This window comes from Varanus komodoensis, unplaced genomic scaffold, assembly GCF_004798865.1.
Source record: "Varanus komodoensis strain SLA01 unplaced genomic scaffold, ASM479886v1 scaffold16, whole genome shotgun sequence".
Classification (NCBI taxonomy): domain Eukaryota; kingdom Metazoa; phylum Chordata; class Lepidosauria; order Squamata; family Varanidae; genus Varanus; species Varanus komodoensis.
This window is the reverse complement of record NW_025335468.1, coordinates 8,121,837-8,139,783: the sequence shown is the minus strand read 5'-3', so window position 1 is coordinate 8,139,783 and position 17,947 is coordinate 8,121,837. Positions and strand designations below refer to the sequence as shown.

General features: G+C 45.9%; 1 protein-coding gene across 5 annotated transcripts in view; it reads right to left on the bottom strand.

Annotated features, from left to right (window-relative positions):
- Window positions 1-17,947, bottom strand: part of LSP1 (lymphocyte specific protein 1) — a 103,770-nt gene that overhangs the window by 12,538 nt on the left and 73,285 nt on the right. For 3 of the 5 annotated variants that reach the window (XM_044425743.1, XM_044425740.1, XM_044425742.1), the window contains 7 exons: window positions 11,526-11,825; window positions 9,041-9,154; window positions 8,398-8,441; window positions 7,173-7,254; window positions 5,002-5,139; window positions 4,662-4,742; window positions 3,169-3,285 (listed from right to left, as the gene is read on the bottom strand). In XM_044425743.1, coding sequence (XP_044281678.1) covers window positions 3,193-3,285; window positions 4,662-4,742; window positions 5,002-5,139; window positions 7,173-7,254; window positions 8,398-8,441; window positions 9,041-9,154; window positions 11,526-11,825 — 852 coding nt within the window. In that variant the 3' untranslated portion in view covers window positions 3,169-3,192. The remainder of the gene's footprint in view (window positions 1-3,168; window positions 3,286-4,661; window positions 4,743-5,001; window positions 5,140-7,172; window positions 7,255-8,397; window positions 8,442-9,040; window positions 9,155-11,525; window positions 11,826-17,947) is intronic. The other 2 variants (XM_044425744.1, XM_044425741.1) reach the window with 1 other exon arrangement.

Below are 17,947 nucleotides of genomic sequence, written 5' to 3'. Positions count from 1 at the left end.
GTCTTCGGCCACGTGTGCATGCATGTGCAAAAGGATTCTGTAGTAGTTTCTGTTAGTGACACAGCACTTCGTTCCAATTTCAGCAGTCACTGACAGTGCCACTGTTCTGTCTGTGTAGCACCTGATTCACAACTCCATTTACCTGCAGAGGTGTGCATTCAGTTGCAGGTGGAAAGGGAATTGCTCACACTGAGAACAAAGTGAGCTGATAAGTAATGATATGATCACTGATTTGAAGTGTTGTTTGCTTAATCCCCACACTGCAGCAGTGAATGATCAAGGGATGGTCCACAAACCACTACTGGAGCACCAGAATAAGAGTTGCTAATGCTGAAGCAGCCATCTCTGTGCTTCATCATGAGCCGATTATATAGCTCATGTTTATGTTTGCAAAACCCATAGTATACCTTGAGCTCATTAGCAACTTTAAAGCAGCTTCAGCATTGAGCATTGCACAGAGTTTGTTTTGGGATGGCTTTACTCAGAGGTTGGTTGCTCTTCTACAGTATTTTACCCCCTCTACCATTGCCTCGTCATGCAGAATGAATTACCCATGCTGTTACTCCCGCTGCTCCATTATGAGAGGCATTGCCATCACAGCAAGGAGTGAGTTTACTGCCACAGCACCACCAATGCAGCAAGGTGTTATGGCCTGAAACTCTGAAGTTTCCTAGCTTGAGTGTAGCATTTGTAAGCATTTCAGATTGAACACAGACAGGAGAAACCTGCCCGAATCCTCCCCCATTTTAGAGGAGGTGCTGGGTCCAGCTCCCTTCAGATGTACTCTGACTTCAGATTGGTTAAGGCAGTTGCCTGGAAGATGGCTAGATGCAAGTTTTATTTTCACTTTATATAGCAGCGTAGTCACATTCCTACAGCTTTGTAAGGCCTGGGGCATGGGCAGAGGGGGACTAAGGCTGGAACACTGGGACCAGGGCACAGGCGCAAGGTGGAGTCCCGCAACAAGTTCAGTGGGCCAGAAGAGGTACATTTGTTTAACAATCCAGGGAGGTGATAAGTCCAAGTAAACACAGTCCAAAGCATCACAATCCAAAGGCACAGGGAGACAGACCCAAGAGCAAGGTGAGGTCAGGAAGGATGGTGAAGGTACCTAGGAATCAGGGTCAGATTGGAGAAAAGGATGAGGGCAGGAAAAGGCTACGGCTGGAGTTGGGCAGGATTCAGGTGAGGCAAGCTGATGCGGAGGGAGGGAGTCAGGAGGGAGTCACAAGCGCGGCTCCTATCACTGTGGCAAAACCCAGCAGTGCAGGGGGCCTTTTACACTGGTCTCGGGGGCCTCCAGCTGCACTGCACAATCGCTGTTCCCTGCAAGGACTGGGGCCCGAGTTGACCCTGCAAAGATGTTGCTGGTTCTGCTGGCACTTGCAGGGCCAGCTCAGGCCCCAGTCCTTTATCCCTGCACTGAACTTGTGAAATGAATTGCGAACGCCAGTCTCCCGACTTGCACATTATCCCACACGACGCACAGTGCTGCCACCTAACGTTGCACTTTCCAGTGGCAGCAAGCATGCCAGGTGTCCATTTAGAGCAGAAGTGGGAAAATCAACTATTTTGGATTACTGCTGCCCAAAATCCCTGGCCTTGGACTGGGGAAATTATATGCCAAAATATCTTGGTGGCACTGTTTACCTACTCCTGCTTTCAGTTAACATCGATTGTAGCTCCTTGATGCATAATTAAGAAAGCACCCACTCTGTAAATCAAACTGATTTTCAGAGGAAGATTCTTAGAAGCCCCAACAGCAGAAGTACACTACATTTGACAGCCTTGATGCTTTTCAAATCCTTCTCAACCCACTGTCCTTTGGACTAATTAATGTGAATATAAGTTGGATAAATATGTAGATCACAATTCATGCAGCCTTCACCATGCTGCTCTTCAGCTCATGTGTAAGACAGATCTTCTGTCCACAGTCTGTTGCCTTAGGCTTGAAAGCATATTGCACAGGAGGCTTCTAACTCTAGTCCCCTTCGTAGGGTTAGAACAAGCAAGTTGCCACCTTCCTCCCATTTTCAGCAGCATCTTAAGGACAAAGCTGAAGTGGTTGAACTCTGCAGCTGGCGCTTTCCAGCCTCCCTGTTGGCTGTGCATCAACATCCGATGAACAGGTATGTAAACTGTTCTAAGTAGTATACTCTGTTCCCCATTTATTCTAGCAATAGCTGACAGGAACAAATGAAGATATGGAGCTGATCATCCCATTTAATTCATGACAGAATTAGGGTAAGCTAAGCTTCTGTCAATTAGGGGGCCATTCTGCTTTAAATGCAAGGTGATAGAATGTCCCACACTAGCAGCCTCCTCCTCCCTTTATGGTGGTTGTGCAAGGCAGAGGTCAGCCTTTGTGTAAAGCCCTCAGAGGTGGGCTTTACCAGCAATAGCCTGATGCAAGAGATTCTAAACTGAAGAAAGGGTATGCAAGTCACGTTTGAATGTCACCTGTCTGGTAGAAAGACTGTGCCAATCTTGAGACAATAACATGGAATACAGAAAGAAGGATGTGTGTTAATTTAAAGAACAGGCATGTTTGGAGATGGAAAGATGGAGATAAGTTGAAGCAAAATAAGGAAGTGTGGGAAAAGGAACCGTAATTTGGCTGGTTGGTGCTGGGGACTCCAGCTGAGACTAGTTAACAGGCGTCCAGATCCTTCATCCACCAGACTTCTGCACCAAGCTTTAGAGGTTTTTTTCCACAGCTCTGCATCGTCTGTGCAGTCCAGATGCGGTTCTCACAAAACCCAGCCACCTGAATCAAGAGGCGGCTTTACAAACGTTGTATGTATAGATTGAATAAAGTGTTTCTATGGAAAATATATAAAATATTAAATGCTGTCTTTTGTGAAAAAGAGTGCTGGACGTTGCGGCCGGAGAGCACAGAAATTTTCCACTGCTGCAAAGAAAAGCTTCCACCTGCATGCCAGAGCCAGAGTGAGGTGTTAGACCATGACCCAAAAGATGCAGGTTATCGTCTCCACTGGATCATGACGATCACTGGGTGAATTTGGGCCACTCAATGATTGAACCTAGCCAGCCTCACAGAGGACCATGCTAACCACTGTAGCTTCCTTGCGAGAGAGAGGAAAGGTAGGGTATGCATACACTAATACGCAAATGACACATGATAATTTAACTGAACTCCATACCTACCGGTTTGTTTGATGCCTGAGTAGGCTATTTTTCTGTTGCCTCATCTTCTATCAACACCTTTTTGTACTGGCCATGCCCAATTGCCACATACTTGTACTTCTTGCCAGGAAGCCTGACCTAAATGCGAGAGGAGAAATGCAACTTCTTCAGGGACTGAGATTCAAGTCCGTACCCTCCTATCATGTTACCATTTTTCAGTGGCTCTGCTGGTTGGCCCCAGTCGTTAGAGCTTTCAGTGGTTCTGTTTGCTTTGGGTTAATGGCCCAGCAGTGCACCTCTGATAGCCCTACTGATTTACCCAAGAGAAAGAAGCAACTGTTCTTTCGTTTTTTACAAAACCTTCAGGTTGTGTAACCGCAGCACTGTGGGATTAGCCAGTAACAGAAGGTCCTGTAGTGCCCCTCCAAAAAGCCCCAGTAGAGCCACCATAAATGGTTCTATAGGAGCCCAAAAGATGTCGGGAATTGTCAGCAAACCAAAGTGCTGAGAGAAAACTTATTTGCAATACCAATAATAAATATACAGGTGGCCATCCCAAGATGCCTTGGTGCAGCTGAGACATTCCATTGCCATCTCTCCCCATGTTTTCTTTTAATGGCAAAGTATCAGTTGCAAAAAGAAGGCCATTCTCACTAATTCCAGCTCTAGGTGGCGGCTATACAAATGATTTGGAATGGGAAGGGAATACAGAGAACACTAAACAAACAGTTTGGAAATAATTTGTGCCTTTTAAGAAAGAGCAAAGAGTTCATGTGAAAACACGTAAGTAGTATACAGCATTTTACAAGTCTAAAAAACATCCTTAAGAGGCAGGGCTGTTTTGCATTTAGAAAACAGAGAATTTCCAAGCTAGAATATCTAGTATTTCCTCTTCACCCCTTATGGTGTCCATTTCAGGGGTCCTCCATGCAACCATTAGGGTGCAATTTAAAAAAATAAGTCCTACAAAACTGGACTGGGGGTTATCCACATGATCACTTTGGGGACTGCTTCTTTGCAAAGCTTCTCCACCACTGCAATATAGACGAGACGTGCAGCAGTGACACAGCCACGTGAGTCATCCACTCCATACACTAGAGCTTGCAGACAAGGACCAAGGAAGATCCGGTCACATTCAGCTATGCTGTGTGAATGATTCTGGAAGTTGTAGTCCAACATATCTGGACTATATTGTTATATTGTTAATTCATTTTATATTTTTAGTGTATTGTATTTTAATTGATGTTTTGTGAGCTGCCCCGAGGCTTCAGCGAATGGGGCGGCATAGAAATTTTCATAAATAAATAAATACATAATAAATAAATAAATAAATACATAAATACATACATACATACATACATACATACATACATACATACATAAATAAATAAGACTACATGAACTACTGAAAAATTGCCTTGATTCCCTCCCTCCAGCTACCCAAATGCATATGAATACTCAAAGCAACATTTCCTCCTTTTGGCATGCTTCCCCCCAAAAGAAGAGTCTCTCACCTTAGTATTTTTATCTACACTTGAGACCTCTTTCTGCTCCCAAATGCTTCTCACATTCACAATGTCTCCAGCCACAATATCCTAGGAGGAAGATGAACATAATAATTGGATTTTAAGCTGCCCTTCATGCAAGGACCTGTAACTGGCCCAAGAAATAAATCTGGATTACAGAAAGCCATCTTCTGAAACCATTTGATTGGGAGAGTTTGCACATTAAATGGTCAACCTGTAAACACTTTCTGCAATAATGGATCTCTCTCGCTAACCCACAGCATCAGCTCCCAGCTTCCTCCCAACCCTTTTCCAACACCATGAAGACAAAGCAAAGCGGAAGGCCCACCTTACAGGGCGTGGTCTTCACTGGAGACTGGGCCATTTCCCCCGTCTCCCAGAGGGTCTTCGTGCTGGCCACGGCTGCACTGTTGGTGGGAAGGTCAATGGAAATCTGGCGCACGGGCTTGGGAGTCTTGCTGGAAGTCTGGAAGGAATATACACAACAGTGAGCGAGTGCCTTTGCTGAGCCAAGCCCCCCACAAGTCCTCTCCTGTCCTGAAGCACAAGAATTTGTACTGTCTCCATGCAGCCCTTTCTGCTGCCGCCGCCTCCACAGAACTCTCTCCCTGCTACTAAAAACCCCAGCCCAGAGACCCCGCTGCCTTCGCTTTGCTACTGCACAGGGTCTCTCCGGAGACAGCATGGAGGGTGAGCTCTTGGTGGCTCGATATTCCAAGGTGCTGGCCCAGTGCCATGCTCTCATGGTTGCCCTGGAGCCCTACACTGAGAGAGGGCTGGTGGCTGCTCCAAACAGCCCTTCTGGCCTCTCCCTCACTTCCACCAGAGGAGAGCACCGGCAGGGCCAGAGCACCCACTGGAAGTGATGGAGGGCACACCAGACTGGGGCCAGGTTGGCAGCAGCACACTCCTCCAGGTCCACCATCTCCTGTGGATGCCTCCCCACGCTCCCCGGGCACACCAGCCCTGCTCTGGACCAACTCACCTCTTACCCTCAGGCCTCATACATCGTCTTACAAGCATCTCTCTCTCACTCCCACTTCCAGATGCATACATTCCCCAACTTGAAGCCCTCCAGATGTTTTGACTACAACTCCCGGTCAGCCAGCATAGATAATAGTCAGGCATCCCAGAAATTGTGTCTTCCAGGTGTTTTGGAACCATGCCTTGGGAGGTATCAGCATTCTGGACATGCTGCTCCTTCTGCATCAGCTTGAACGACTGACGCCTTTCTATTTTTCCTCGTCTGCATACATGAGATGCTGTGATAGTATCAGGCCACTGAAGCTATTATAACCGCACTGGGTTGCAATGTCTCCACAAGAGATCAGCGGTGCCAGTCATGACACAGTGGAGCTTTGCAGGGTACCACACAAATGGCCAGATGCAAGGGCCAACTTGCAAGGTTAGCAGTCATGGGGTAAGCAAAGCAGACAATACCAGCATGGACAAGGTGGCTACTTATACTCAGCATCACATGAAGACTCCACTGGTGGCTACCACAAGCGCTTGCTTGCAGACGAATGCCAGGAGCTGAATCTTATGCATGTAACAGAAGGACCACCCCCAGAGATGGCCAGCACTTAGAAGTCAGTGACCACATAATTTTTCAGGCATTATGAAGTGCAGAGGGGGAACAGCCCTGCCCCGTCGATCCCTCAAGCTCAGGCAGATAGAGCGGGTTTGTCCTGAGACTAGAACCCCACTGGCTGAACACTGTTCCAGTCCCCCATGAGATCATGAGCCCTGCTCAGGTTCCGCCAAACAGTTACACTAAGCAGTGGCAAAACGTAGGCCAAGTCCATCCATGATCTACTCGCAAGTCACAAAGGAGACAAGAGCTCTCCATTCATATGCCATCTCATTCTGTGTGTACAATTTTTTACATGTGTGCAACATCGAGGTGCATCCTAGCTATTTGGAATCACGTACAGCAACATGACCTTGTGCTACCATGCGCCGCCTGTCTCGTTGCTTGATGCCCCGTGGTTTGTACTTGCCACTGCCAGCCTGAAGATGGATCCTGATAGCTTTCCTGCTGATTTTCCTCTGAGTCAGGATGGCAGCAGTGGCCACAGCAAGGGAAGCAGCTAAGGGGAAGATGTCGGATGGCTGAATCACGGGGGGAGGGCTCTGCGTACCATTATAGTGTGTGCACCACTTTACCGTACATGTTCCAAACCTGACAATCAACTCTGGACTTGTAACCATTTGTAATATATTGATCTGGACGTGCTGCAAAGCTGAGTTATACAGACAGACAAGCTCTGACCATCAAGCACATTATTATGAAGTTTGGCAGCACCACTAGTCACAGCTGCTCTGCAGACCTTTCCTGTCAATGCAGGAATGTCAGTGGTGGAGGGGCTCCATTTTCCTGCCCACTCTTCCTGCTTTGTAATATCTGAAGCAGGCTCACAAAACCCAAAAACAAGGAGGAAAAAGAAGCACGCAGGTTCAACTCAGGAAGCATCAACCAAGTCAAGGAGCGTCATCTACCTCAATGGCATGAGTGTACTGCTCAAGCTTGTCATCAATCGTCGAAACTGGGAGAGGCGGCTGGGTCTTCTTCACACTGTTACTGGAAGCAGAAGAGAAGATGCTCGTGGGAAAGGGGGCTTCTCACAGACCTTTCAGAGCCTGCCCAATCACCCTGCAGTCTTCTGGCCAGGGGCCAGTCTGCCAGTCTCTTAAAACTGTGTGTGTGTTTAACACAAAAACACCACTCGACACACACCAATGTGTCCATTGGTCCACTGCAAAGACCAATGCAGACAATACTTCCCCACAACTTGCTGCCTGAACCCTAGTTAAGATTAAGATTTTGAGCATTCAAGAAAACCGTACTTCAGTATGTTTAAGGAATTCTGCCCTGCTGCTTGCCTCAGAGGAAGTCTAGAGAGAAATGAGCAATACCACCTTGTCATTCCGCAAGCAGAGAGAAGTGGATAAATGGTCACAACCAAGGTTTATTCAATGGCTGGCTTAACTTGGCTACGAGAAGCCATGATTACACATTTTTGTGATAGTGGTCTAATACATTAAGGTGAAATATTTAACCATGGTTGTTACTAATACATCTAGAGAAAGAAGAAACAGTCTGTGTTGTGACCTCTGTATAGAGAACAGGCGGTGCCCTAAATAGTTTGGGATCAAATTATCTGAAGGACTGCTTGCTCCCTTGTGCATTTTCTCATGCCTTAAGTTTCTAGGTCACAGGCTTCAAGATATATGAAGATGGGAAAAACTAGAGAATGGGCCTTTTCAGTGGTGGCTCCCTATTTCTGCCACTCCCTCCTGAGTGATACATTTATGGTCTCATCATTATTAGCTCTAAGATGTTCTTTCAAACGATTTCTTATTTCAGCCCGCTTTTAACTGAAGGTTATCTGAGTGAGTTTTATATTATTTTAAATTTGCCATGTTTATCTGGTCTGTTTTCTATTTTTATATAAGCCATCTGGGAAGCAGCATATCAATATTGGAGATAATAAAATGCCTTCAGTATAATTGCTGCTAATTGAAAGTCCACAAACACAGAGCTTGGAGCAGCCTTGGAGAATATTTGGCCCTCTGGATATGGTTGGATCGCAGTTCTAATTACCTCTCAACATTGGCTATCCTAGCTAGGGCTGATGGGAGTTCAAGTCGTACTACCCAAAGGCCACACATCTGCTTATCCCCCTTGCCGGCTCACAGCATTCAGTCCATGCATGGTGCTTACCTTTTCTGTATGGAACGGTTCAGAGATTCAGTTCTCTCCGTGATCTAAGTAACAAATAAAACAGACTTAACAGTTTGCTCATTGGTTTAAAGCAGGTTAGGCTTGCAAGATTTGCGTGTATATTTGTTTAGTAGAATACCAAGATCCACTAACTAGAGCCAGGTACAACAAACATACACTTGGAATTGAAAGATTTTTAGCCCAGGAACTAGCGAAACTGAACAGAACACTCTCTTTTACATGAATTTCCATTCTGGTTCTCCCCACATCCCAATTTCTTAATTTCAGCCCTCTAATTTAGCAGGGAGAGGTCATTTTGTTGCCATGAATGTTAAAGAAAAGGAAATTAGCTGTTTTTCCTGCAGATCATCCAGAGATCTACCAATAGATCCTGACCTACCTTCTACCTAGCCCTGGCCTAAAGGACAGGGACATCTTTCACTGCTTCTGTCAGAAGTGCCAACTAAGGTTTTAGGCTTAATAGGCCTGGGTGCCCTTCCTCCACCCCATCTGAACAACCCTGTATCTCTGTTTTAGCCCACTCTTTAGCCTCCCTCCCCTCCTCCCCTGGAATGAATGATATTCCTTAAAAAACACCCTTTCCAACCATTCTCCATGTTCTTCTGAGCAGCACCACACAAACCTTTATTGTAGGACTTAAGGGAGGTTGACCATCTTCCTCCTGGCTGGAGGCACTTGGGGTTCTTTGCCGTTTTTCTGGTGCTTCTTCCTCCTTATTCCATTGTCTTATCTTTTCCTAAAAAAGAAAAAAGTGGATGTCAATTTCACCAACAGAGGGAGGGTATATTTGCTCACTTAACAACTAATGCCTCACCACAACACAAGCTGTCACATATTGGGTTCACACAACACAACAAGCCATGGTGGTTTCATGCACAGGGTGGTCTATTGTGTTGTACAATGCCTGTCATGGCATTTCGGCATTGTATGTTTGGCTTTATAGAAACCAAAAGAAGAAACAGTGGTCTGTTCTAAGGTTGCCTTGCTTCATTATGGTTTCTCTGGTCATCTGAACCCATCATAATCATTTCCATGGTGCTCGTGTGCAGCTACCACAGAGTCTCCTGGAATGAGCAGCAACTACAGGAGCTCTTCCAGCCATTCACCATGGGATTGAATTTCAGGCACAGGAGCTGATGGGATGTATGACAACAGCAAGAGGACTGAGCAAGGAGGATGGAAACCACACTAGCATAAAAACCACTTTATCATCTGTCAGACACACCCAGGCAAAACACACACACACACACACACACATGTAGGATTGCTTGCTGTGATGTGTGAAGCCAGCCACTGAGTAGGAAGGGCTGTGCACAAGCAGAAAAAAGTGTTTAATGCAAGGAGGTTGGGGAAGATTTAGGGAAGATCTTTCTCCTGGGGCAGGCTGGTCTCAATCCAGAACCGGGCAGTTACAATAAAGTAAAGAAAACAATCAAGCTCAGGTCCACGCCATGAATTAATCTAACATGTAGTTTGGCCAGAAGAGCTAGAAGGAACTCTAGTCCACTCCCCAGCTTGAAGCAGGAAACCCAGAGTCAGAGTGTCCACAACAGAGGATTGTCCAACCTCTGCTTAAAGACTTTCAGTGAGAGAAAGTCCACCAGTCCCCTGCATAATTTCCAACTGCTCTGACCTTCACAAAGTTTCACCCGATGCTCATGCAATGTCTACCGTCCTGTAACTTAAGCCCTCCCCAGGGAAGAAGAGAACAAACCTTTGCTCTTGATGCCACAGCCATCCAGAAGTTTGACACGCACTACAGCTCAATGTGATGCAGCATCTGCTCTGCATTCACAAAACGAGAAGGGCTACATGCAGATCTACCAAGACTGCGGCCAGAAACCCCGAAGAGCCGTCTCTGCCAGTCAGCATCAGCAGAACTGGGCTGGATGGGCCAAGGGTCTGCTCAAAGGATGGGCCATGGCAGCTTTCCATGTTCCTATGCTCTCTTCTGCCAGCCTATCCCAGTCTTTTCTGCCCTGAGTCAGTGGTACCCATTCTCCACAATCTTTCCTCATAGGACTTGTTTTCCCTGATGATCTTCCCTGCCTTCCTCCGAACCCATCCCATTTTGTCTGCATCCTTCTGAATGTGCAGCACGCAGAACTGGATGCCGTAGCTGAGTGAGGTTTGATTAGAGTAGAATAAAGTGGTGCTGCTACTCCCCACGGCTTGGAACAATGCTTCTATTAATGCAACCCAAAGCCTCATCACTCTGTTTTTGCAGCCGTATCACATTACTGCCTCGTACGCAGCTTGTGATTGACTGCGGTCCATGCACTGCTCCCAAACCTGGCGCCTCCCATCCAATATCTCCACATTCGCTTTTTGCTTTTGTTGGACCTTTGCCTGAACACGACATTTGGCATTTCACCCGGTTGAACTTCCTTCTGTTAGTCCCAGTCCAGTTTTTCATTCTATCAAGGTCATTTTAAATGTTTTTCCCCACTTCTCCCCTTCCGTTTCACGAGAGTTCACAAGCCCTCGCTCACAGTGGCCGTCTGCTGCATTGGCGGCAGCACGCACGCCTACACGTGTCTCCCAGAGCACTTTCTCTATATGTCCTTCTGTCCATTTTCCAAGCTTCCCTGTGCCTTTTTTCAGTTTAGCCTACTCGTTGTCAAACGTAAGATGAACAAATACATCACCAGGAGAACGAAACACCCCTAAGTGTCTCTTGGGTCATTTACAAGGAACTGGGGAAAAACTTGCTACGGGGCGGGAGGGGGAATTATTAGGGCCACCTGCATGCTATGACAGCTCTGGGCTTTTGAGGCCAAGGCACCCTGAACATGCTGAGAAAGGGGTTCAGTCTTGCCTCTGCCACCGGGTGCGCTTGCTCCTCCACCTCGTCGTCATGGCAGTGGATAAGTGGGCTGCTGCCCCTCATACCACCACAAGGCTCTGGGCCTGAGCAAGAGCAAACGTGCAGCCTCACAGCAAAGGCAAGGGGGAGTAGGACCGGGGTGTGAGCCCTTGGCAGGTGCCTGCCCCTGAAGCCAGCCCTGCCTGTGTAGCCCTGCAGCTTCCATGTTACTGCCTCCTCCAGACACCAGCTGAACCTGAGAAGGCAGAGACGATGACAGAAACCAGGTTTGCATTCTGACCTCCTGCTTTTCTTGCTCTTCTTCCTGCTTATTGTCTTCTGTGAAATTCTGCAGATCTTCTTTGACATCCTGATTCTCCTCTCCAACATCCACAGCATCACTAAGCTTTCGCTGCTGCTCCTCCAGCTCTGCTTCCCTCTGATCTTCTGAGACTGAAGCAGAAACAAACCTGAGGAAGTTTGAAGGTCCAGGTACAAAGTGGATGAAAGTGGGAGACTCCCGATCCAGGTGGACTTGCTCCAGCTTGGCTGTTGTGCCCGTCAGACTGCCATCCTCTTCCCCATAGGAATGCCTTGGTGATCCACCAGTGAGAGTTGGCCAGGGGAGGAATGGAGCAGAGAAAGGAAAGAGATACCTGATTACTTTTCTTCTTTAAGAGAGCTCATTAACCTTTTATATCTTTAAAATGGTAAGCAGGCATACAATACTAATATGGAAGACTATACAATATGCTAATTGGGTTTTTAGAAAATACTGGCAACTTCAGATCATTCCAATTTCATGGTCATATGAAAATAGAATATTGTGGAAATAAGCTCCTGGGTAAAGGCATAGGGTGCTGAGGCATTTGTGTTTCCTAAATATTCCCTAGACACAGGGTATAATGAAAGCATATAGGAAAAAGAATTTGGGACTACCCAGTACAGCATTTATATGGAGAGCTTGGTATTCTGTAAACAGCAAGATTTATTTATTTAAAACATTTTTATGCCGCCCCCATCGCAACAAAGCCTCCAGGTTCCAGACTTAGCCCAAGTCAGCTTGACACACAAAGCAAAACACACAAGCCTTTGTCTCTGCCTCACAAAAATATTTGGAAGTCAGCCCCATCCCCAGTGCACTCAAGGGATCCAGAAACTGCTTATAAAGTTGTCCTCCTTGATGTAATGGTCAAACTAATTCAACCAAGTTCTAATTTTATACACATTTGAACAGAAGACAGTGGGTCATGGTTTCCAGAAGAACAAAAGGGGATGTGGCAGAAGACTTAAGGTTTTAGGATAGAGACGTTCACTGCTGAGAGCTGCAGGCCTGCAACTGTTCTACAGTACCTCCAAGTAACACTCTAGTTGCTCATCCTCACTCCAGTATTTTTGATACTTGTCTCAAATCACTCAAACTAACAGGTTTGGTGACAGTGGCCCTTGGGTCATGCCTCTTTACTGGACAAGTGCACCAACCACTTTTCTGTATTCACTGCAAAGAACCAACATATGGCCTAGAAGCTGATTTGATAGACTAGGTCTAGGCAACCTGGTACCTTCCAGGTGTTTTGAACTTTAGTTTTCACCAGCTCTGGCCAGCATGGCCAATGGCCAGGGACTATGGGAGGTGTTTTAAATTATATCTGGAGTGCATGAGGTTGCCTATCCTTGTTAGAGAAGAGCAATTCAGAAGGAAAAATGTATTGGAAAAAAACACACGAACACCCTTTCTGTTCAAGGGAATGAGCAACCATGGAGTTCTGCTAAATAGCACAATATTAATCGCAGTTCAGTTACACAGTTGGATTTGGCTTCAGCAAGGTGCAGGAAAACTTAGAAGGCTGCACAGTGTGTGCGGATAAAGCTGAAATGAAGCACCAACTGATTAAGAGACCTTTGAGGAATAGACTTTAAGAGCAGAAAGAGCCATCACTCCAAAGTCCATCTAGACCAGCATTCCATTCATGCAACGGCCAACCAGATACATGTGGGAAGCCCACAACCATGACATGAGTGCAATAGTTTCCTCCTGCCCATGTTCCCCAGCAACCAGTATTGAAAAACATGCCTCAGCCTCCATGATTTTGTCTAGCCACCTTATAAAGCCATCTGTGTTAGTGGCCATCACTTCATGGTGCTGTAAAATATTCCCCAGTGTCATGATGCCTCGTGTGAAGCATTCCCCTTCGCTGTTCTGGACTTTTGACTAATCAGTGATCTCAGATCTTGGGCACAATAATCAGAATGCACTGAACTATATGTAACTGGTTCAGCCAAAGTGCACAGCACCTTAGACTCTATCTCAGAGCAGGCCACACCTTGTTTTATGATCACACAAAGGAGGGGGGGAGAGAAAGACCACATATGGTTCTGAGGGGTGCAATATCAGTCCTTTGCCCTTTGATAGGAAGAGGATGGGGGCTCAGAGTTGCAAGATGATGACTGCAGCAATGCTGGGCAGGGGAGAGGAGAGAAAGAGGCTTAACTTTAATGCAATCAAAATTGCTCTAAAAATACACAGTACTTTAGCATCATGTATGATTTGTCCCCGAGTCATTTATTTCTCCATCTCCTGGACTGATGCACTATTTCAGGGGACTTGCCTATAGAATGACTGTGCATATAAATACCAAGCTGAAGTTGATTTAACCTGCAACTGACCCACAATGTCCATACAAAAAACATCTGGGAATGTATGTAGACACCACAAGGAGGTGTGTTTACACAGTTCCATTGCTCTGCTCTGAAGAGAAGCAGATGTTCCAAATTCAAGAGGAACAGGGTACAAACATGCAAGAGGGATACACATTCCAGATTAACTGAATAAATGCTGGCTGTACTTAGAGCAAACTAGTTCCCCTCCATTTCACCTGAAGCAAGAGATAAGTGCATACAAGATTTAGTGACCGCATAGTAAGCAGTAACACCAGAGATCTATGTAAAGTCTTCAGGGACCAGGGAGGGAAAGCTACCTATTAGAGCTACCAGACAAGAATTTACCAGAAAAAGCAGATGGCCTATAATTTGCCACACCTGTGTCATCAATCTGAGGAAACCTCTCTCTAAGGCAATTCATGTACTGTTATTCTGTTTCACCTTTTTAATGCATCAAGCGCTATAACTGTAGAAGCAATTAGAAAACAAAGAAAAATGAATTTTCTTCCAGAGATAAACAGCCCTGTTAGCAATATACTTCATAATAAAGTGTATCCAAATATTTGTTCATGTTTAATTTCCTTTCTGTACTGCCCAGTATCAAAGCTCTCTGGGCAATTTATGCAACAAAATGAAATGCAAAAAATGCAATTACACAGCATACAATTTCCATACAGAGTTTAAAACGCTCTTTAAAACAATTGCTCAACTCAAGCAGCCTTGCTTAGGATGTCTCTGCAAGTGGGGAAGCAGCATCTCTCTACCAAAGCAGTGCAGAAATGACCGTGAATAATCATTTTCTAAATGGCCTCCCAGTCAGGATGCTTCCAGACAGGCAGTGCCTGCTGCTGCGCATGGATTGCTCTCCCGCTTCAAGCTACAAGCAGGACTGCAATGGAATTTCCTGTCTTCAGAGAGCATTTTCCAGAGTGCACATCTCGCTATGTTCTGTCCACACAGGGGGGCGTGAGCAGAAAGTGCTTGCCCCCTCCCTTTTATCCCACCTCTCATGGTCGCTTTTATGTCAAAGCCAGCATTTGAATTGTTTCCGGAAGTCTATTCCTGGAAAGGAAACATCCTAGCAACCCACTGGGACTAGTCTAAAGTGTCTACTTCAGTTCATTGTCTCCTGAAACTTATTCTACCTGCTCTCAGCACAGCTTTAGCACCGGGGGGGGGGGGGGAATATTTGCAGATACGGTTTTTTTCTTTCCCAAAATGAAACCACAGCATTGCATTAAAGTGACATCAGGGACATTATGATGTGAAAACTCAGTGCCTACAGCATAGGACAAGAGATGTATTCAGTCCCCACCCTGCTGTTGCTCTTTGAAAGAAGAAATGGTGTTAAGCACGTGGGAATAGGGATTTATTGCAGCAAACAAACCACTATTATAGCAGAAGTTTTTCCTTCTGCCCTCATACACAGTTTACTCTCTCGAATCTGGAAGAAGGCAGGAAAGTAGATAGCCCCAAGCTATTTAAAGCTGTGGGAAAGTGCAAGGTGGGATTTTAGGGCTTGAGACATCATTGTTGAGGTCAAAACCATGTCCCTCAAGACGGCGGAGAAGTGTTTGAGCTAGATGCCATGCAGTCCTTTACTAAGCATGCTAAGCCAGAAGAAAGTCCACTGAGTTTTTGGGACTAACCCTCAAGTAACAGCTCATAGGATTTCAGCCCAAGATGATTACCATTCTTCTATGAAACTTCAAGAATTTAGACTCTTCAGCAATGAAGGTATGAGTTTTTCAAAGTCATTGTGCGTTCCTACCCAGCTTTCAAACTTGGGCTATTTCACTATATTTTTGCCAGGGGCTGGAAAAAGGAGAACGACAGAAGCCCCTTCCCTCTCTCCGACTGAAGCCTTTTTATGCAGCTTGAGTTTTTTATCTTATGAAATTTACATCAGAGCATCCCAAATCTTGTAGTGCCTCCTACAGCTATAGAAGGTGAGTAACTAGATGTCTTCCTTTCCAGAGAACAGTCCTTTAAACAAAGGTATCCTCATAGATGGTTCTATGGAACCATCAGAAGAGAGTTGAAACTGCCCATCACTAGTTAGTGCATGGACAGGAGACAGACAGACTGGCCACAACCTAAGGTGAAGTCTAAGGTATTACTAAATTACAGTCCTTGGCTTTAAGTGTGCATCTTTCCTTATGAATTGGAACCAACACTGTCCTCATGTTGATGATGTGCAAATGGCAATTCTCTGCACACCTGAGAACACCCTTTAGGGCAGGGGTCTCAAACTTGCGGGCCAATTGCTGGGACAGGCGGGGCACGGGGAAGGGCCCCTGCGGCCTTCAAAGCGCCAGCGGCCGCGGGATGAGCGGCCCACCACCCCCGCGGTGGTGGAACACTTGATGCGGCCCAGCCTCACCCAGACTCTACTTCCAGCGGCCCCCAGGTAAGTTGAGTTTGAGACCCCTGCTTTAGGTCATCTATGGGCCTTAGCCACCCCTCTTCCCCCAGGGGGCTCTCATTTTTGATAGAGAGGTAAGCAGGGACATGTTTAAAAGAGAAGAGGCAGTCTCAGCTTCAGCCTCACCACAGAAAGCTCAAGTGCATGTTTCTATCCCTTGCTTAGCCTGTCAAAGATACAGCAATCCTATTATCAGCTTTTCTGGTAAACCCAATATATACTGCATAAAACTGAGTCACTCATATGGATTGGAAATGATACCATTATAATGCTGAAAATAAAACATCTACACACTAGCGTTTAAAAATCCGGCCACGTAGCAAGCACATAGGTTGCCATTCAGACAGAGAAAAGCAACCCCATGCCTTTAACAGTAACTCAGTGTACAAGAATCAGCATCTCCAGATGCTAGACATGGTTTTCATCACGTCCTCCAGTCAAGGCATCTAGTTTCCATTAAAGGCATAGGTCAAAACATGTTCCAGATTTACCAGCCCTCCACTGGAGCCAGAGAGCACCCATGCCCATGTGGCACTGGAAAACTAAATGCTTGGGTTAGCACCTCCTGTGCAGAGCCTGCATTTAAGGGCCAAACACCACATTTCTTCAGGGACAGAATTAGCAGCATCTTTGGTACTCACACACAAGTAGCCAATCAGGATCAGGACCCCAACAGACAGGGTCCAGCTGCATACCTAACTCTTTGCATGGGGTTTTACTCTTTTTTTTCCAGCCACAGTTCCAATCAAGTTCACCCCCACTCATCTCATGCCCACAGTGTAAAGGTCTAAAAATAGATCCACTGGCAGGCAGAGCAAACTAGAACCACCCTCCTACTCCCAACACTAAAATCCCAAATCCAGACTGTGCTCCCCACATTTACTTTGGGATGAGGAAACGGGATGTTCCTTTGACGCTCTCAGCCACAAGTAGCTTGACCCTGAGTCACAAATTAGAAATCACTCACAGACAGGTTTATCCCAACTCTTTGCAGGATGTTTTGCATTATGTGGCCCCCCATATGGTCTCTCCACAATAACCCAACAATCTGCCAGAAATAGCAACCAACCATTTGGGAGCCAGTGTGGTGTAGTGGTTAAGAGCATGAGACTGGGACTCAGGCTATCTGGGTTCTTGTCCCTGCTCAGCCATGGAACCAACTGGGTGACTTTGGGCCAGTCACAGACTCTCAGCCTAACCTGCCTCACAGGGTTGTTGTTGTGGGAATAAGATGGAGGAGGAGAATGATGTAAGCTGCCTTGAGCCCTTTGTAGGAAAAGGCAGGATATAAATCAAAAAATAAATAAATAAAATAGAAGGGAAAAAAAAAAACCACCAACCCAGTGCATGAGGAAGTAACAGTCACATTTCCCTATTTTATAACAGAAATAATTTCTTATGCTACATAATACCTGCAATATAGGTTAAAGAACCTCATCGTTAAACTTAAAAATCAAGCTTTTAAACAGTCCTTAAGGCTGAAATTACAGAAGGGAGAAATCAAAAGGGAAGAATGGAGCTTTATGAAATGCTTGGTAAAATGGCTACTACAACTTCTAGGAGACCCATTGTCAAGCTACAACTCACACTTCAGCTGTGGGCCTCCCCCCTCTGCCTCCAGGAACAGGAAAAAAAAA